The 21,472-nt window shown below is 39.5% G+C and overlaps 2 protein-coding genes across 2 annotated transcripts in view; one reads left to right on the top strand and one right to left on the bottom strand.

The window, feature by feature from the left end:
* Positions 1–21,472, bottom strand: part of EMC5 (ER membrane protein complex subunit 5) — a 216,113-nt gene that overhangs the window by 81,960 nt on the left and 112,681 nt on the right. The gene's annotated exons all lie outside the window — the stretch shown is intronic.
* On the top strand, positions 891–20,700 carry nrv3 (nervana 3). The gene is made up of 7 exons (XM_034971273.2): positions 891–1,075; positions 12,788–12,928; positions 13,689–13,808; positions 14,201–14,394; positions 15,143–15,232; positions 15,669–15,852; positions 16,908–20,700. The coding sequence occupies exons 1-7, from the start codon at positions 943–945 to the stop codon at positions 17,015–17,017; spliced, it is 972 nt and encodes a 323-aa protein (XP_034827164.1). The 5' UTR covers positions 891–942; the 3' UTR covers positions 17,018–20,700.

Here is a 21,472-nt window from a genome sequence, read left to right as displayed (position 1 = left end):
AATTTGTTCGTCAGTCAACTCTACTCTCGCTCTACTTAGTAGAATTTGTTTTCCTTTCGTAAGTTTCCTACACGTTAGAGTGCCAGACATGATATGATGATACTGTAATATAGGTACCACTCACTACCCATAGAAACTGTTTCGTTGGTTTGTCAAATCCACGCGAAAGAAGTCGCGGGGAGCAGCTAGTGGAATTTTATTGTCGATCTGAACTTTTTCATCCTAAACATTTTTTGGCCAAATTTATAAAACCTGAAACCTGTCGTTTGAACGAGCTGTTTATTTTCCAATTTTCTTTTTCTCACTTCACAAAGTTTGGAACATGGGCGCAAAGTTGCTTTTCTACTTATCGGTATTTAACAGGATATATTTCGGAGAGTGTGCCGAAGAACTTTTCAACCTGGTTCCTCCTTCACCTTTCTACTATCGTACCGCAAGGCATCGCCAAGGTCTGCACCCGTACTAGTCGAAATTACACGGATACGTACGAAGCGATTTGCCTCCACATTTCTAATTCGAACCGCCAAGATTTGGAACACCCTTTCAGCATCAGTTTTCCCACCGAATTGTAATATGGGTACCTCCAAGACAAGAGTGAATAGGCATCTTCTAGGCAAGCGCGCTCCATCTTAGGCTGCATCATCACTTGCCACCCAGGTATTGCAGCCAAGCGCTAAATAAATTTAAAAAAAAAAAAGTTTCCCTTTTAACATTTTTTGGCTTGCTTATCTCAAAACGAGGTTTTTGCATTTAGCTGCTTTTTATTTAGCAAGCGGCAGTATGTAGGTCCGAATCCGAACTCGGAAGATGCGCGCGCCGCCTTACGTAACGATTACGTAAGGGGCGAATGGGGGTTGCAGGGGGTGTGCGGTGCGCGGGGCGGGGCGTCAGGGCGAGCCTCGGCAATCGATCCCGCACCGCAGTCCGGCGAGGCGTTCGACCATGGCAGACAAGAGCAAAGTTGCTGAACAGTACTATGCCCCTCCACCGGTGCTGGGCAAATGGGAGGGCCTCAGGGTCTTCGTGTGGAACTCCGAGACGGGGCAGTTCCTCGGCCGCACGGGATCCAGTTGGGGTAAGTCAAAAAAAAGTCAGTGATATCCTTTGGCTTTGATTTTACTGCTAGCGGTCTTGAGTTCAGAGTTCTGCGTTCCACCAACCGGACCTACTGTCCAATCAAAGACGAATAAATCATTATGTCAGAGTTCATTGACCGTCACGGTCAATTTTACCCGCAATCCTGTAGATATGCCATACCATTACCGTGCTTACTCAGAACTCTGAACTCAGAACTCTGGACGGCCGCAAGACCGACGCCAAAATCCGTATCAAATTATTCCTCTCTCATCATTACATTAATTATAAAATTTTAATTACGTGTATCTTTTTATCGATTTATGATCCTAAACGTGAGTGAGTATAATCATACGCTTCTATATTTATAAACCGATTGGCATGAAACTATCGCATCTTGAAGGCAAAAAGTCCGATTTTTGATAGTACGAAGTATGATCAAAATCGGTTCAGTAGAAGATCCAATTTAATCCAAATTTCATGCGTGCGAAATCAGGACGGAAAATCTCTGATAATGTGAAAATCCCTTTCATTATAAGGCGTTGTAAAATCTTTTGTCTCAATACGCTTAAATCAGTTTCAGAGACTGAAAAAGAGGTAAGATAATTTTGGAGGGAAAATCGATGACTGAAACCACGTGGAAGATTTTCTTTGCATCTGAAAATCTTCTTGAGTGTATAGTATACTAAATGTTTCGTATTTGAATATTTTTTCAGATTGTAACGTTCTTTCGAAGTTATTTGCCCTGAAAACTTGGGCAATGAGGCACAAAGATTTGTAAATTAGGGGTAGGTAACCTGAAAAATTAATACATTTCCAAAATTGCGGAACCGGAAGTCAACAGAACCGCAGCCCTCTAGTTAGAGCACGGCAAAAAAGGGAATTTTGGAATTTTCTTCAGTGTAGGTAAAACATTTCAATAAAATTATAAAGCTGAAAAATTCTTTCAACATTTTTCATGTTATGAAATATTTTCTTTATGTAATGTCCTTTGTCGATTTAGCGGATAGGTGCTTATTACTTCATATTATTCTCGTCTATCATCACTTATTGATAGGTACTCCAAATACACTGACCTCTACTAATATAATTACCTACGCTAGAACTGCGTTTGCCAACCTGTTTTTGAAGCAACTCGATTTTCGCCATTTCGGCGCTGATAGTAGTAGTGAGCGTCATGTGAGCGTACTCTGAACTAAATGTTAGTGATGAGATATCTGTCAACATTGTATCAACACGAAGACCATTTGACACAAAGCATCAATTATTTTAATTCCCGGTAGCTAGATATGCTAGGTGGGGCGCTTCGAATCTAGATGGTATTGGTAGTTTAAATAAAAGATATTTTTGAATTTATAATAGTTATTTATTAATGTAAATCATACTAGGACACAATCCATTTGAAGGCTTATGTACAGACTTTGTACTTATGTGTGCAAAATTTTACTTTAGAAACTTTAGAAGACTCAAATACAACTGTTATTTTGTGTGGCACCCTCTTCCAGCGTACCTACTTATATAAGTCCATTTCAGTGTCCAAATAGCATTATTGTGGTCAAAGATTATATTAATTATGCGACATCTTGCGTGCGGAACGGAAATAAATTATTGTCTTTTCGTGACAATAGGAAGTATCAGTCTGTTTCTTACTGTTCCATTGTAGGTCAAAGGTCTCTTGTTTTTTCAAAGAGAAATTAGGGCACGTTAGATCGCATCGTGGCACAACCAACGAGCCTCAATAGCTCAACGATTAAAGGAGCGGACTGAAATCCGAAAGGTTGCCGGTTCAAACCCCACCCGTTGTACCTACTATTGTCGTATTTACTCCTAGCACAAGCTTTACGCTTAGTTGGAGGGGAAAGGGTAATATTAACCATCATGCTTGGCTAATATTTAAAAAAAAAAAGTGGCCATGGGCAGGTCATGTCTGTCGCAGAACCGACGGCTGATGGGGCAGACGGGTTTTGGAGTGGAAACCACGCACCGATAATTGGAAGGTAGAATAACCTCCAACCAGCTGTTCCGATGACCTGAAGAAGGTGGCGAGAAGTGGGTAAATCAGGAAGTAGGAAGAACATGTTTGGTGACGTGCTTTTGGAAAGACCTAAGTTCAGCAGTGAACGCATACAGGCTGATGGAATGGACACCATATCGTCTTTGTCGTCAGCGCTTACTGTTGGACATAGGTCTCTTGTAAGTCTAAGGACTTCCACACGCCGCAATCTCCGCCTGGATAGGTGCAGCGGCTCCTTGCGACTCTTTTTTTTATTCAGAGACAAGTTAGCCCTTGACTGCAATCTCACCTGGTGGTAAGTGACGATGATGCAGTCTAAGATGGAAGCGGGCTAACCTGGAAGGGGTATGGTAGTTTTTAATAAACCCATGCCCTTTGGTTTCTACAAGGCATCGTACCGGAATCGCTTGGCGGCACGGCTTTGCCGGTAGGGTGGTAACTAGCCACGCCCGAAGCCTCCCACTAAACTCGTTTGATATCGTCTGTCTAGTGTAGGGTCTGCCAACCGATGTGAGGTCAAAGTAACAACTAGCAGCATTAGACGCCGTCGATTGTGGAGCTAGGAGACCTATAGGCGAAGATTCACCACTTTTGGTGAAGCTTCAGAGTCATGATCACCGCTGCAAGGTGATCAGCTTTTATCGGAGTTTTTTTGTTTATGATTTATTCAAAATCAGTACCCTTATTATAAATGCGAAAGTGTGTTTGTTTGTTGGTTTGTTCGTTTGTTGGTTTATTGGTTTGTTGGTTTGTGCTTCAATCACGTCGCAACGGAGCAACAGATTGACGTGATTTTTTGCATGGGTATAGTTAAAGACCTGGAGAGTGACATAGGCTACTTTTTATCCCGGAAAATCAAAGAGTTCCTACGGGATTTTTAAAAACCTAAATCCACGCGAACGGAGTTGCGGGCATCAGCTAGTAGGTAATAATCTCAGCTCTTTTTAACCGACTTCAAAAAAAGGAGGAGGAGGATTTTTTTATTTTTTTATTTTTTTATTTTTTTTATTTTTTATGTATGTTCCCCGATTACTCGAAAACGCCTGGACCGATTTTGAAAATTCTTTTTTTGTTTGAAAGGGTATACTTCAAAGTTGGTCCCATTTCAATTTGGTGAAGATCTGATGAACATCTTCGAAGATAGATACTGGAACTCCTCAACGGATAAGAGTAAATTGCTCGCGATCAGTGTAATAGCTTAGTAAACAGTAGATTTTTAACCAGTCATAGCATAATTCCATTGGGCCACTAAAAATTGTGAAATAAATTTTTTTTACAAAAAAAATAAAAACCGACTTCGTTACACAAACACTAAAAATTTAAAAATAATTTAATTTATTACCGATTATATTATGTATACAAGAGTTAATATAGTTCCATAATAATATTTTTTGGGGTCGGTGCCAATGAGGTGCCATTGTGGAGTCCCATAAAAATATGAAGTCTAGACGATTCGCTCAGCTAAAGCTAATTGGCACCGGCAAAAAGTATTATTATGGAACTATATTAACTCTTGTATACATAATATAATCGGTAATAAATTAAATTATTTTTCAATTTTTAGTGTTTGTGTAACGAAGTCGGTTTTTATTTTTTTTGTAAAAATTTTTTGATGGTCAGATGTTGGATTTGTAAGATATAGTGGTGATAATTATTACGCAAACTTAAAACTAAAGCTACGTCTACGAGTCAGACAGAATATATGGCTATAGCTAATGGCTTGAGCCCATTCTCCAAAGAAAATGGGCTCAAGCCATTTTCGATCTAGTAGGAACACTGCCGAAGGGAGGGGGAAGGAAGGGAAGAGATGTTAGCAAATACTAGCCTACCGATTGATGCACTTTAATTAATTATGTATTAAAGCCATTTGAAACTCATCCCGTTAAACTGACACAAAATCTATTGACCTATTAGTGTAGTACGTAACAGTAGCATCTAAACAAAGGTTTGCACGCGTATTAGTACGTACGTACCTAGCTAAACAATACGTGTACACAATTTGTCGCTACTACTATAGATTGATTTGTTACAATTAAACATTAATGAAAGCTAGGGCTGATACTCTTTGGTTTTTATGCCGCTTTTAAAATATATTTTAATCATTGTAAAAATAAATAAGTAATACTTACTTATTTATTTTTACAATGATGTGAGACTGGTGAACTGACTGACTGACTGACTGATCTATCAACGTACAGCTCTAACTACTGGACGGATCGGGCTGAAATTTGGCATGCAGATAGCTATTATAACGTAGACATCCGCTAAGAAGGGATTTTTGAAAATTCAACCCCTAGGGGGGTAAAATAGGGGTTCTAAATTTGTCATTCGGTTGAAGTATTTAAAAGACATGTTGACAACCTGTGTCAGGCTCAGGGATATGGGGCAACAGTACGCGAGGCGGCGAGGCGCCGTGCCGGCTGCGCGCGCCTCGTCCTTCGACAGATCGATCCAAGGACACTGGCGCCTCCACGCGACGTGCCGAGACAACTGCCAATATACAATGAACCAAAAGCTTAATTTGCATATATTGTTGTTGTTGTTTCTTGCTTAGTGGCTTTTGGTAGTGCCACCACGGCACAATTTACTTCGCCAATATCGCGTAGATTGAAGAAAACACGAAGGAGGTTGCTCGGTTAATTTGCATATAATACGCTGAAACAGGTCGAATCTGTATTGTGCAACATGCAGCATGCGACTTGTCACTTTGCAATTGTGCATTGTAAGGTCTACATCTCCTGAGGATGCTCCGGTGTCGGGGCGAAACGTGCGTTTGGGATTTGTGTGGCGGTGGTGCGTATTGCTTGCCTGGTGGATTCTTCCTGCATGTTTAGCAGTGGGAGGGCGGGCGGTGCATTTCGCATGCTGCATGTTGCAGCATACAGATTCGACCTGTTTCAGCGGATTATAGCGAATTAAGCTTTTGGTTCATCTTAATATATAAAAGGAAAAGGTGACTGACTGACTGACTGACTGACTGACTGACTGACTGACTGACTGACTGACTGATCTATAAACGCACAGCTCAAACTACTGGACGGATCGGGCTGAAATTTGGCATGCAGATAGCTATTACGACGTAGGCATCCGCTAAGAAAGGATTTTTGAAAATTCCACTCCTAAGGGGGTGAAATAGGGGTTTGAAATTTGTGTAGTCCACGCGGACGAAGTCGCGAGCATAAGCTAGTCCATACTAATATTATAAAAGCAAAAGTGTGTCTGTCTGTCTGTCTGTCTGGTAGCTTTTCACGACCCAACCGTTCAACCGATTTTGATGAAATTTGGTAGAGAGTTAGCTTATACCCCGGGGAAGGACATAGGCTACTTTTTATCCCGGAAAATTAAAGAGTTCCCGCGGGGTTTTTAAAAACCTAAATCCACGCGGACGAAGTCGCGGACATCATCTAGTTGTATATATTATCATGGACTTCTGCAAAGTAACGGCTGCTTCTATACAACGACGGCCAATATCGTGAATTGATAAAGTGATACGATGCTCCTTGGGGTATTTAATGTTAACACTGTAAAAACATTCATCTTTATATCTATCTTTTTATCTGATGCTCGCGATTTCGTTCGCGTGGATTTAGGTTTTTTTAAATCCCGCGGGAACTGTTTGATTTCCCGGATAAAAAGTTAGTTCTTACAAGTTTGACTAAAAAACACCGGCCAAGTGCGAGTCAGGCTCGCGCATCGAGGATTCCTTACTACAGTCCTATTTTTTTGACATTTTGCACGATAATTCAAAAACTATGATGCATAAAAATAAATAAAAATCTGTTTTAGAATGCACAGGTGAAGCCCTTTCATATATACCACTTGATATAGTTATCTTACTTAGAAAATTGAAAATACTAATTATTAGTTCATGACCACAATTTAATTTTTGTGTGTGATGTAACCATAAATTCACGGTTTTCAGATTTTTTCCCAAATGTCAGCTATAAGATCCCAAATTTCATGATTCTAGGTCAACGGGAAGTACCCTGTATGTTTCTTGACAGACAGACAGACATACAACAAAGTGATCCTATAAGGGTTCCGTTTTCCCTTTTAAGGTACGGAACCCTAAAAAGGAACGTATTTTCACGGACTCGGATCGGATGAGTGCGTAACCGCGCCGCCGTAAGGCAGCTGAAAGGCAGAGGCATTGTAATGAAATGAAATTCCTATACACCCCAACTCCAACTCTAGCTTTCATAATATGACACGAGCTGGAATCTGGAAGACCTGCATGGTTCTACCTAAAAGCCGCTAAGTGGTAAACACTAGCTGATGCCAGCGACTTTGTCCGCGTGGAATTAGGTTTTTTAAAAATCTCCTGGGAACTCTTCGATTTTCCGGGATAAAATTCGTAACATAACCAATGAAACTAAATTCAACAAAATATTAAAAAACTTTTTATTAGAAAAGGACTACTATGCCGTAAATGATTTCCTAAACGACGAACATAAAAATAAATAATAATATCGGTCTCACTACTAAGGTCTAAGGACCAAATTGCGACACCCATACTGGGTATCCATAATACTTTGTACATACTTAATATGATGTAGTTTATGGAAATGCAATAAATGAAAATTGAAATTGAAATTGAAAAAGTAGCCTATGTCACTCTCCAGGTCTATATCTGTACCCATGCAAAAAATCAAGTCAATCCGTTGCACCGTTGTGTCGTGATTGAAGGACAAACCAACGAACCAACAAACCAATAAACCAACAAACAAACACACTTTAGCATTTATAATAAGGGTGAATCTATTCTTACGACGCAAGCAAATCGATGCATTTCGCGTTGTGGCACGATGCATGATTTATGCAGGTATTGTGCAGGTCACGGAGGATGCGCGATGAGGCCGCCTCCACGCATGCGTGGTAGCCCTGGTAGCAGTGGCGTGCACAGTGTTTAAAGCCAGGGTAAGCATTAGTTAGCTAGGAACCTATTTACTGGCAGGTCATAATGAAAAATATGCATTGAGCTATTAAAATAAATAAATAAATAAGCCTACCTCTAAATATATTTTTTTAATTATTATTATTATTATTATTATTATTTTTAATTTTTTTCTTTTTAATTTTTTTTTTGTATAGTATATATACTTTTTTTTAAATTCTTTTTTTTTTTTTTTACTTTCGTTTTTTTTTTCAAATTTTTAGTACCTTTTTTTTTTTTTGCATTGAGCTATTACAACTGGGATAATCAGTTTATTATGCCTCTATGACCTGCACGGCACTGCGTGGTAGATACTCGTGATTATACGCGGGAATACCAACTGATTAACCTATGACATCTTGGCAAACGAAATAACTTGGCATTTTAGATTATTGTGTCCAGATATTTTTTATAGAAATTGGAAATCGCATTTGAATAAAATAATAGGTAGGTAACACGATATAAGCATATTTAAGAAATAAATTCTCATAAGATACAAAAAAGCTGTGATACACTAGTGGTTAGGACGTCCGCCTCCTAATCGGAGGTCAGGGGTTCGATCCCGGGCACGCAACTCTAACTTTTCGGAGTTATGTGCGTTAGATAATTAAATTGAAGGAAAACATCGTGAGCGAACCTGCATGCAAATTCTCCTTCTCCTTAATGTTCTCAAAGGTATGTGAAGTCACTTGGCCAGCGTGGTAGACTAATGGCCAAACCCTTTCTCACTCTGAGAGGAGAGCCGTACTCGGTTGTAAGCCGGCGTTGGGTTGATCATGATGAAGACAGCTCAGAGTTCGCTAACATATAGGCCTCATAAGAAAGCTAATTGAAATCTCAGAGTCACTCAGCGGGCGATGCAGATAGCTATGCTTGGAGTTTCTATATGTGATCCAATCAGAAATAAGGAGATCCGCAGGAGAACTAGAGTAACCGTCAAAGCTAAACGGGTTACGAAGCTGAAGTGGCAATGGGCAGGGCATATGTAGTTCGAAAATTTCATATCAAAAGCTAAGAATCCTCCTTCTGGTGAGGTTGTTGAAAATCCATAAATGGATGTAACAGATATAGCCGGCCTAGTTCGTCCGCCTTAATTAGTATCGGTGTAATTAGAGCGCGTGTGTCAACTGGCCAGTGGCCTATTATCGCTGTCAACCATTAGAGTGCTACTGAAAACTGCTCAAAGGATGCTATTTATATAGTCTTTGCAGGGGTGCTTAAATAAATCGTAATTATTATAATTTTGACTAGGTACCTATATGGGGTTGCTTAAATGCAATCACATCTCATTGTAAATATTCTCTACGCCTAAAAATTTTTATACGCCTTTCAAAGATAAGTACGTGGCAATACCGGGTACGCAGCTCTAGTTTTTCGGAGTTGATGTGCGTTTTAAGCAAGCATATAATGTTCTCAAAGGTAGGTAGGAATTCTATCAAGGCCTGCGTGCAGAGGCGTCTTTACCTAGCGCCGGGTCTAAGGGGGCGCCGAGCGCCCTCTAATGCGACACCTCCAAAGATGCGTCGATGCCGGCGCTCTCAAAGACCCTGCGCTCGTGTTATGGCCGACGCCGTCATCATTTAAAATTGCACCATTTGCATCCGAATTTCCGTTTGAAAATATAATTGTTAGTATTCCATTTCGACCCTGCTCCTACTAGACTAGAGGGCGCCAGGGTACTGGTTGCACACGGGCGCCACAAGGGCTAGAGACGCCTTTGCCTGCGTGGAATACTCTGGCCTAGAGACTTCTTATTCTGAAAGGAGATAAATTGAGAAGGGTATTTAATTTTATTCTTCGTATATAAGTGGAGGCGAAAACTGAAGATCCAGATTAGATATTATTAATTATTACTAGCTGCTCTGGCGAACTTCGTTCCGCCAACAGTCGATTTAAATTTTTAAAATTTTTCTCTCCGTAAGAACCATCCTCGTACTTCAAGGAATACAATAAATAATAATAATTATAGGAAAATAATAAATAAGGTTCAGTTGTTCTCGAGATTTGCGATTACCAACACATTTAGTGATTCATTTTTATATTATAGATGGTGTTGAATTGATGGACTGATAGTGGTGATTGGTGAAATATTCAGATGATTATAAGTAAACCGCACAGACGGTCAAAATGGTTAAACTGGATACTGTTATTAAACTAGTAAGTATCTAGTTTAACCATTCATTTAATTTTGCATGTTGGAAAATAAAACTTCTCAGTAAAATGAAAGTTAAAATATATCAAACAGCGATCACTTGGTTTTATTGAACGTCTATTGAGGGATTAGCATGGGTTGATTGAACATTTAAGCCCTTGGTAATACCTATCTTTTATCTAGGGCTTAGCATTCAATGTTTTGCTTTCTGACGGGACTTCATTCACATGAAGTTTAATTTATATCTATACTAGTACTGGTATACTAGTATATTATGTATGTATAAATACTAGTACCTATGTAAAAGTGAGTTTGTTTGTCCTTCCTTCACACCTTTACTAAGCAACTAATCGACTTGATTTTTGGCATGGAGATAATAATTGAAAGTACAGAGAGTACCTAATAACACATTTTACTTTTATTCTGGAAAATCAAAGAGTTCCCATGGGATGTTTAAAAACCTAAATCCACGCGGACGAAGTCGCTGGTATAATATAAACGTTAGGACGTCCGCCTTCTAATCGGAGGTCGGAGATTCGATCCCGGGCACGCACCTCTAACTTTTCGGAGTTATGTGCTTTTTAAATAATTAAATATCACTAATTGCTTTAACGGTGAAGGAAAACATCGTGAGGAAACCTGCATGCCTGAGAGTTCTCCATAATGTTCTCAAAGGTGTGTGAAGTCTGCCAATCCGCACTCTGAGAGGAGGCCCTTGCTCTTATACTATATATTGTAACATGATTCAACTGACCTAGATTGTTTTCTACCTATGTATGTTAAAGATTAAATCTATCTATCTTTTTTATGCCTTCCGGTCATACGTTTACACGATATAATCACAATATTATTTTCTTCGAGTTATGCCTCTAATAGCATTACCTACATAGAAGCTTGAAGTAGGTAGTTCTTTATCCTACTTACTCGGTTTCAGCAAACGCAGAATGATCAGCTCTATTTTTAGCTATAATACGTAATTATTTGTATAGAGTAGTTGTGTTATCAAAATATATAAAAGGAAAAAAAGACTGACTGACTGACTTATCTATAAATGCACAGCTGAAACTACTGGACGGATTGGGCTGAAATTTGGCATGCAGATAGGCTATTATGACTTAGGCATCCGCTAAGAAAGGATTTTTGAAAATTCAACCCCTAAGGGTGTGAAATAGGGGTTTGAAATTTGTGTAGTCCACGCTGACGAAGTCGCGAGCTTAAGCAAGTGTTATATACGGTATAATGTCTATCGCTTTTTCGAGCTTTGTGCTCTATTACCTACCAGGCTACCACTTCAGCTTCGAAACACGTTGAGCTATGTCTGTAACCAGGGCCGTCTTTAACCTATTGGATGCCCTTGGGCACATTAGAATAATAGGGCCCCCATAATCTTGACAGTAGGTACTATTTTCTTTGAATAGGCAAAGAAGGTAGATAATAATCAAGCAGTCCTAGTCGGCGAGTGTCGGATATAAGTCAGTCGTGACTAGTTAACTATCTCTATGGTACTCTGTTTGAGTGGGCCTTTTTGACCTTTGATTTTATCGAAATAAATATGTTTTTCGGTAATAAAATATCGGTCGATCGGTTATAGTACCTATAGTGCAAGGATTAGTGGGCCTCTATCGATCGTGGGCCCTGGGCACGTGCCTAGAGTGCCCAGTGGGAAAGAGGGCCCTGTCTGTAACACTGGTTCACCTACGGATCTTCTCATGTTTAATTTGATGACCTAGAGAAACTCTTAGGGTGAGATCTATAGAGCGCACTCTGACTTTGCTTAGACTTAGGTCAGAGTTAAAACGAGACAGAGCTATATCTCTCACATAAATCTGTCTCGTTTTAACTCAATCTTAAGTCTGAGCAAAGTCAAAGCGCTATAGATCTCAGTCCAAGCATGGCTATCTCCTTTCTTATGAGGCCTATAGTTAGCGACCATGTCTCGGATTCATATTAGGTCATCACTAGAAACATGCGAAGTCATTGTTATGTAATCTACAGTTTACTCCAAAATAAAGTAGAAACTTATATTTTTGTTTTGATAGAGACAGTAGCGCTAGCGGGTCAACGCTCGATCGATTAATTGCTCAGGATATCCGCTTACAATTAACTTGTATCTAGTACGTTAGTACATAATTGTTCAATGTATCTATTAATCCTTAAGCCTGCGTCAGACGCTTGTGACCTCAGAATACAGAATAAACTAAATTGTTCTGTATTCTGAGCTTGTGACAAACAGCGAACAGCAAGCCACTGTTCATGAGTCAAATGAGAAACCGCCTGTGGCCTGACTCCTTCTCATTCTGAGAGGAGACCCGTACAAAGCAGGTAAAGAATTAATGAATTCATTGATTTATAATTTGTCTATCATCATCACCCAATCGTGTCACACTGTGACACGTTGGGAAGTGCGAACACATTGTTTTTTCCCATCGAGTCACACTGTTGCTAGTTGCAATTTTTTCTTAATTGTAATTCCCAACGAGTCACACTGTAGCTCGGGTGTGACGCGATGGGATTTTTTTCGATGGATTCCCAACGAGTCACACTGTTACACGGTAACCTTAATTTAACCACCTGATATGCAACTAGTTCTAAACCACAATTTGTTTGTCCACAGCCAAGATCCTATTGTTCTACCTGATCTTCTACCTGATCCTGGTGGGGTTCTTCGCCGCGATGCTGACGATCTTCTACCAGACGCTGGACTCCAAGATGCCCAAGTGGCAGCTGGACGCGTCCATCATCGGCAGTAATCCAGGTTAGGATCCTATTGTTCTACCTGATCTTCTACCTGATCCTGGTGGGGTTCTTCGCCACGATGCTGACAATCTTCTACCAGATGCTGGATTCCAATTACCTAGACCACCACTGGTTCAGAAGCCTAAAAATCGTGTTCTATGAAACATAAAGCTATCAAAATTAACGTACTTTAATAATATACTCGATTCGATCCAATTATATTTTTGCATTTGACAGATTTATCAAATAGGTTTAGTGATGTTCAAACATCATAGTAATTTGATTTTATCGATACAAGTTATATGTTGGTACTTATATGTATAGTCCGTGAAAAATGACCCCTCACGCGCCATTTTAACTCTATGGGTCAACTGTCATATGAAAAGTACGGTTCACCCTTTAAAAAAGCACTAAAATCGTACTTTTAACATTAATTTGACACAAAAAGTTAAAAATGGCGCGTGAGGAGTTAGACACGCGTTATAAACCGGTTTGATTTCAATACTTCGTATTGTATAAATTGTATTTTTTTAAATTACAAATTAGGCTTGCGCTTAACGACAATCATGCCTTGGAAAGCATGATGATTGAAGCATGCTTTCCTAGAGGATTTGATTTTTGATTCGATTTCGAGCAAGAATATTTAATTACTATTTGCCAATAATGGTTTGCGGATTAAATAATATTATATTCCATTTTGTATAGAATAGGTACGTATATCGTCAATCAGCGCCATCGATAATATTAACTGCGTTAAGATTTGGCTTGGATGTGTACAGGTCTTGGATTCCGACCGATGCCGGACTCCGACAAAGTGGAGAGTACCCTCATTTACTACAGGGCCAACGACAAAGGCTCCGTGCTCAAGTGGGCCACAGTCATCGATGAATTTTTAGCACGTAAGTATACGTATATTATTTTTATCACTTTTTTCTTGATTTACTCCTTGTTGCTCCTCATGCACAAGCATAGCCTCTGCTTTTTTAACTTTTTAATATAATTAATGTGAATTAAGTTCATGTAGCTGACAGATCTATAAACACACGGCTCAAACTACTGGATAGATCGGGCTGAAATTTGGTGTGCAGATAGCTATTATAAAGCAAACGTTCGTTTGGGTTTTTGAAAATTTTATCACTATGGGAGTAAAACAGGGGTTTGAAGTTTGGGTAGTCCACGCAAACGAAGTCGCGGGCATAAGCTAGTCAATAATAATTGCTAAAGAGTATTTCAACCCCTAGGACTAGCTTTTAAGAAATGATGACTTACTGATCCTTTTAACCTGTTTTAGAATACCAAAAGAAGGGCAGTGGCAGTGGAGAAGCCCCCGGAGCAGAGAACAGAGTGCCCTGTTCCACGACTTCAGCTAATTTAGGAGAAAAGCAAGTGTGTGACGTGCCCATCGACGAGTTCCATCCGTGTACCCCCGCCAACCAGTACAACTACGAAGAGGCTGGGCCGTGTGTGTTCCTCAAACTGAACAAGGTAGGTAGCAGGTAGCATGATAGGTACCGAAGTCCTCAGTAAGTTGAGGAGAGAAGCAAGTGTGTGACAAACTGAATAGGGTAGATAGCAGAAGTATGATGATAAAGTACTAATCAATCAGCCTGTTTGCGTTTACTGCTCGACATAAGGTTCCCAAAGAGCATGTCACCACTCACGTGCCTTGACCATCTTCATTTATCCTACCTCCACATATTATAAAGTCAAAGTCAAATGATTTATTCAAAATAGGTAATTAATAACGCTTTTTGATGGTCAGATGTTGGATTTCTAAGATATAGTGGTGATAATTACGCAAACTTAAAACTAAAGCTACGAGGGTTCCAACTTATATACTGCCACTTCCTTCATGTCGTCAGTACAGCGGGCTTGATGATGATCACCAAGTCTTTATAAAACTAGTTATTATGTCTGTTTATTTAGTAGAAGTGTATTTGACCAGTTTAAAATGCGGGCCTTACGGCAAAAAAATCACCCAAGAAATTCCGGAAAATTTTGAATTAGATGGAAACATATTTTGTTAATATTTCCATCAAAGCAAAATAAGAAGAAGAAGAATATTTGTTGTGGGTATTCAACAATATAGAGTTAGTTGTCATCCGATACGCTTTCATTAACACAACATGGTGGCAGCGGTGGGATACGAACCCACGCCTCCGAAGAGACTGGTGACTCAAACCATATGATTATAGTATAGAGAAGAATAATAACAGGATGTTTTTCGTTTCAGATCTTCAACTGGGTACCCAAGCCATACAATAACACAGAAGATTTACCAACCAATATGCCAGAGGACCTGAAACAGCACATTAAGTTGGTGGTAAGTAAAAGCTAAAATAATTGGTAATGCTAAAACCATTTAAACGCAAAATTGGCAATAAATAAAAGCTAGTAAAAATTCATTGGTAATCTTTCATATTTCATTTATTTATTTAGCCATTGTTCTTTAGCAAACAACAATGGCAAAGTTCATACAACATTCTACCTGAAATCATTTTGCAGCGTCAGATGTAGGAAAAAAATATCGAAACCACACGGTGCTATTACTTACTTAAACATAATCACCAAGATTGTCAACCAAATAATTTATTAACATTTTTATATTTTGAGGTCTACAAATAGGTTGTTTGAGGTTATGCCATTTCTAGACGCCTCCTAAAACATTCAGGTATAACCGTGCCGTTGTCGACATTTTAATTTTGATTCTGTAGTACACAAGTTAAATATTAGATCATCTAGAACCAATTTACCCACAGTCCGGTAAGAAAGAAGCAAACACAGTGTGGGTGTCCTGCGAGGGTGAAAACCCAGCTGACGTGGAGAACATCGGCCCCGTGCAGTACATTCCTCGCCGTGGGTTCCCGGCGTTCTACTATCCCTTCACTAACAAGGAGGGCTACCTCAGTCCGCTCGTGGCTGTACTCTTTGAGAAGCCAAGGAGTAAGTTTTTTTAATATGTTCTCCTGACCGAATTTCAGCTACACGGTAGACAATGTCAACGGAAAATAGACAACTACGCAGGATAATTCTATCTAGGTAGTTCTCTAGTGCGCTCGTGTACTCACATCTCTGACTCCTATATAGTTTCCGATAGAGCGTCACTTAGAAACTACAGGGGAGAGAGATATCAGGATCTAGACTAACCAAGATAAGGATTTTCTGAGGACAAGAACAGCAATCTTTATTGCAAAGTCTAGAAGTTTTTTGGCGACTGAGAGGCATCCTTTGGGAAGATAACCTGGTGATATTGCAGTTTAAAGAGAGACATCTATCTTCTATCTATATATATAAAAGGAAAACGTGACTGACTGACTGAATGACTGACTGACTGACTGACTGACTGATCTATCAACGCACAGCTCAAACTACTGGACGGATCGGGCTGAAATTTGGCATGCAGATAGCAATTATGACGTAGGCATCCACTAAGAAAGGATTTTTGAAAATTCAACCCCTGGTGGGTGAAATAGGGGTTTGAAGTTTGTGTAGTCCACGCGAACGAAGTCGCGAGCATAAGCTAGTATAGATATAAAGAGGGAGGCAGACTGAAGCTGAGGACTTGTTCTTGTAGCACAAGGTTTATGCCCAAAAGATAAAGTTCACGCGATGGTACAGACGATGACGAATGGTGTTATATGAAACTAGCTTATGCTCACGACTTCGTCCGCGCGGACTACATAAATTTCAAAACCCTTTGTCACCTCCCTAGGGGCTGAATTTTTTAAAATCCTTTCTCAGGGGATGCCTACGTCATAATAGCTATCTGTATGCCAAATTTCAGCCCGATCCATCAGGTAGTTTGAGCTGTGCGTTGATAGATCAATCAGTCAGTCAATCACCTTTTTTCTTCTTCCTTTGAAGATTGGCCTTGATGATACATGCATTGCTTTAAAAGCTTTTGCATCGGCATACTTGTATCTAGTCAGAATCTTGAAACAGCATTAGGAGTCAATGATTAAAGAAGAAGTCTAATTAAACCATTGTTCTCATTGCAGCGGGCGTCCTCATCAACATCGAGTGCAAAGCGTGGGCGAAGAACATCTTCTACGACCGGTACGAGCGGCGCGGCTCCGTGCACTTCGAGCTGATGGTGGACCGTGGATAAACACCTTTGGCCGACAACTTGGCGGCGAATATTTGACACTTGTGTTGCTTGGCCAAACTATCAGACGCTTAGGATTTAGGGTGTACGGATGACTTTTGTATGCCGTTACTTTTAAAGTTAAATTAATCGTTCTGAGCGTAGCGTACAGTGGTTTAAGGAAAAGGCTTGTAGCTGTCGAATAAAATATGTTAAGTAAAATATTGTACTCAACTCGTTTAGATACCAAAAGTATGCGATGAACAAGAACGTGAACGTGTCCGGGAAAGGAATGGTTTCATTATTGATGAGGATTTGATTGACGATAGGTATATGCATGGAGAGTGACAAGATGCCGGAATAATTGTAGTGTTTAAATGCAGTGGTGTATATTCGGCCGTCAACGCGACGCCTATAAACTCAACGGCAATACTGAAGTCCTCGATGACCTGGGTGGTCTGCTTGGTTCCTGGAGTCAGTTCGGCTGGCTGGAGTGATCCAGCACGGAGTTTTACCACTGGTCTCACATACAGCGAACGTTTACGTCTAAGTGCGGTAAAGAAACTCAGAACAGCAAGAAGAAGAAGAAGAGAATAGGTATATAAGCATAGCAGACCCTTGTTACATACGGGCAATATTCTTGAACGAAGAAGAAAGTATAAGCCCTGGATACAGATAAGATTAGAGTTAGGTCGCAGAAGAAAATACATTATACTGCCGCTCTATCGTGGATATATGGATTTCTATGGCCAAAAACGCTGAGCTCAGAACTATATAGAAAGTCGTATTACCGCGCTAAAATGTGTGTACCATGGTAACTAAATAAGTATTAGAGTAAGCGCGTACAATTTTAAATCATTGATTACTTAGTTGTTTATAATTACAAATTATAATAATGTTAAAGTTCAGGTGCGCATACTAGCGATTAGGTAATTCGATGTTTTTGAGACTCGATAGTCAACTCTATGTGTTAGATGTACTTAGTCATTAAAGCCTAGTGTATGGGTCACACTAACTTTGTCTTTACCATAGACTACTATGTTTTACACTGTGAATGATAGCTAAATACTAATTCTTTTGACGTGGCTACACACTAATGTGTTAAAAACCCATGAGTACGTGTAACCTTCAAGGTGACACGGTCTGCCCGCGAAATTCAAATTTAATTCGCAATTTTTTTTCGCAATTTGTAAACTAATACGACAAAGTAGGCAGTATGGCAAAATAATGAGTTTGACGTGAGTTACTCACAAATTAGTCATTATTTTGAATAATTTCTTAAACTGGCCACTTTCAAGTAAAGATTTTTATATAAACCTGTGAAGATGATATTGCTTGTGGCGAAATTTGAATGCCATAAGTCTACGGTGTCGCATTAGTTTACAAATTGTGAAAAACTACATTAAATTTGAATTTCGCGGGCAGACCCGTGTTTTGGGCCTTAAGTGCAGTTGGAGTGAAACTTCTTTGACGTTGTGGCATATTATGATTAAATTAAAAATATGACTTTTTAGAAATTAGTAGTTTTGAAAATGACTCGTATTTAGTAACTATAAAATAGAGCATTTAGCTACTATGTGATATTTTACAACATCTAAATAAAAGATAACGGCCCCAAAACACCTGTTCTGTTTGGCGACCATTTTAATTACGGACGGAAGTAACGTCCTGAAAAAGAACTCAGTTATTCTTATGTCACGCTTAAAGAAATTGTACTTCAGAATTAGCGCGTTAAATTTCAATAATTAACTTCAAAAATATTGACATCAAAGTTAGTGCGGTCCGTACAATAAAACGATAAAACAGTCCGGTTACAAAAGTTATCCGTGTTGGCCACATTATTTTGCTACTGAGCCAACTTGGTGATACACTTGGCCAAGTTGTAGACCTCCACTGCCAACTATTATAGTCACACTAGCTAAGTCAGCCGTGGTTGGCCGCCAAGTTGTCCGACTGCCCGCCAATTGGTTGCCAAGTTCACCAACAACACGCCAGGCGCCGGCTGCCAAGCGCCAAGTCTCCATCCTTTGTATTATTTCCTATTTGACATGTACCAAAACTCTCAAACTTTTATTTGATACTAAACAAAAAGTTTTTCGCTGCATCCATTTAACTCAATAAATGTTCAATCTCTATTTATAAAAATTAATCGCTGAATGTGTTGCTAAGCGCAAATCTCGAGAACAGCTGAACCGATTTCGCTAATTCTTTTTTTATATTATACCTTGACGTACGAGGATGGTTCTTACGGAGAGAAAAATTTAAAAAAATGCATGAAAAAGTATCGACTGTTACGGCGGTACGAAGTTCGCCGGGGCAGCTAGTTTCAAATAAAAATGATATTAGTATTGATCTCGATAGTAGATCAAAATGAGGAAATTCATAGAAGAACAAAAGTGACTGACATAGCTCAAAAGATTAGCAAGCTGAAGTGGCAGTGGGCAGGTCATATTGTCTGTCGCAGAACCGATGGTCGATGGAGGAGATGTATTCTAGAGTGGAGATCACGTACTGGTAAATGCAGTGTTGGACTGATGACCAGAATAAGATGGCAAGAAGCGGATGGATGAGGAAGGCGGAGGACCTTGTGTGGTGGCGTGCTGAAAAGGCCTATGTCCAGCAGTGGATGCATACAGGCTGATAGATTGGATTGGAGATCCTTACCAGAACTACCATCTGGTAACGATATCACACGGAAAGTAATTGAAAATCGATTTAACAAGCAAATGCAAGGTTCACAAGTATCGATAAAATCAGTATGTTGCGACGAGCGACGCTACACGGAAAGTTCATTTAAAATCGATTCGAGAAGCGATTCACACAATATCGATATTGATCAAAACGTTAATGCGAAGCACATCACTATAACCAATCTGTCAAATAGAAAGTAATACTAATAACTTACTATATTCAAATACTAACTGCGCGGTTTCGCATCGCCTGCTAACTTCACAACTTTGTTATGTTACCACCGTTATTATATTTTTTGTGAGTGAAGTTAGCGACAGGTGTCAGCCGTGTATGTTGACATTTGAATGGGGTAATAGCGGACGGGGTATAAGGCCCTTCCTACATTACGATACTTACAGACAACTAGTATTCTACGCGAGTCTCGAAGATGAGTCGCCGAGGAGTATCTCACGACTCACATAATTTCGTATGGTGATTCGTACACTTCTGTTACTAGTCTACCATGAATCTATAATAGTATATACCTTACTTCTTCTTCTTCTTCTATATTACTTCTTCTTCATGAGCCATGAGCCCGCCGCGCTGCCGTGTCGGTGGCCCGCGCATCGTGTCTCCTACGAATCTCGGCAAAATGGCGACGGAACAGAGTGCAATATTAAATTTGCTAAAGAAATAAAAGAATCGTTTGTTTTTAGTAGCATAATCATGCGATGCGATCAAGTCATGCGACTGAGTATCGTATCTTATCGTATCGTAATGTACGAAGGGCCTATAATCGTTAGCAATAGCCACTTACCTAGTCGGCGGTTAATTTATATTCGTTTTAGAATAGCCCGAGGGCGCCACTGAGTTGAAGTTTTCGTTCACACGCTTACTAAATAAATAAATAAATCTAATTATGTAATTAACTTTAAATTATTGAATATTTATTATTAATTAATTATTTATTGTAATAATGTTTTTTCTGGACGAAGAGTCAATAAATACGCAATAGTTGGTTCCAATTTAGCTTTTTTTATTGGTGTTTCATTTGCCCCTTTCACATAATGTTACAGATGCCCGCGTTGATTCAAAAGGGGTGTACCATACCCATCGATATAAATGACAAGATATGCCCAAGCGAACAAAATTTTTCACGGTTTTGGAACCAAATAAATCAGCGCCACCTCTTAGATACTAATGAACGACCCGTTTGAAATCCACACGTCACTGAGGTTGCATTGGTGACCAATGAGTCGGTGCCATTTTGCTTGTTCAATCGCCCTGTCCTTACGAAGTAATATATAAGTCAATGGCCATACCCCTTCCAGGTTAGCCCGCTTTCATCTTAAACTGCATTATCATTTACTACCAGGTGAGTCTGCAGTCAAGGGCTAAACTTGTACCTGAATATAAAAAAAAGATGGAAAAAAATCATATTTATGTTCAGTTCTATAGAATGATCGCAAATATATCTATGCCTAGGTAGTTCTAATCCTACTGATAAAGCTGTTGAAAATTCATAAATTGATGCATCACGTCCATTATGTCATTTACAGCCGCACTCAGAGACGTTCATTAAATTAGGTCTAATCTGTATTTAACTAATGATCATTAAATCCCTTAATGAGTGATGACTGATGCCTCTCAGAAACTAAATTTAATGCTGCATTAGCTAACGACGGAAGCATAGGGCGGTGCAAGAGGAATCGTGCTATTGTTTTGTGTCGATAAATCTGTGGTCTAAGGCAGTGGTCCGACCGGCGACGATGAACGAGAAACGAGTAGAACTAGAAACTATAAACGAGT

The sequence above is a fragment of the Maniola hyperantus genome, chromosome 1 (assembly GCF_902806685.2).
Source record: "Maniola hyperantus chromosome 1, iAphHyp1.2, whole genome shotgun sequence".
NCBI lineage: Eukaryota > Metazoa > Arthropoda > Insecta > Lepidoptera > Nymphalidae > Maniola > Maniola hyperantus.
The sequence above is the reverse complement of the archived record's forward strand: the minus strand, read 5'-3'. Positions and strand labels throughout refer to the sequence as shown.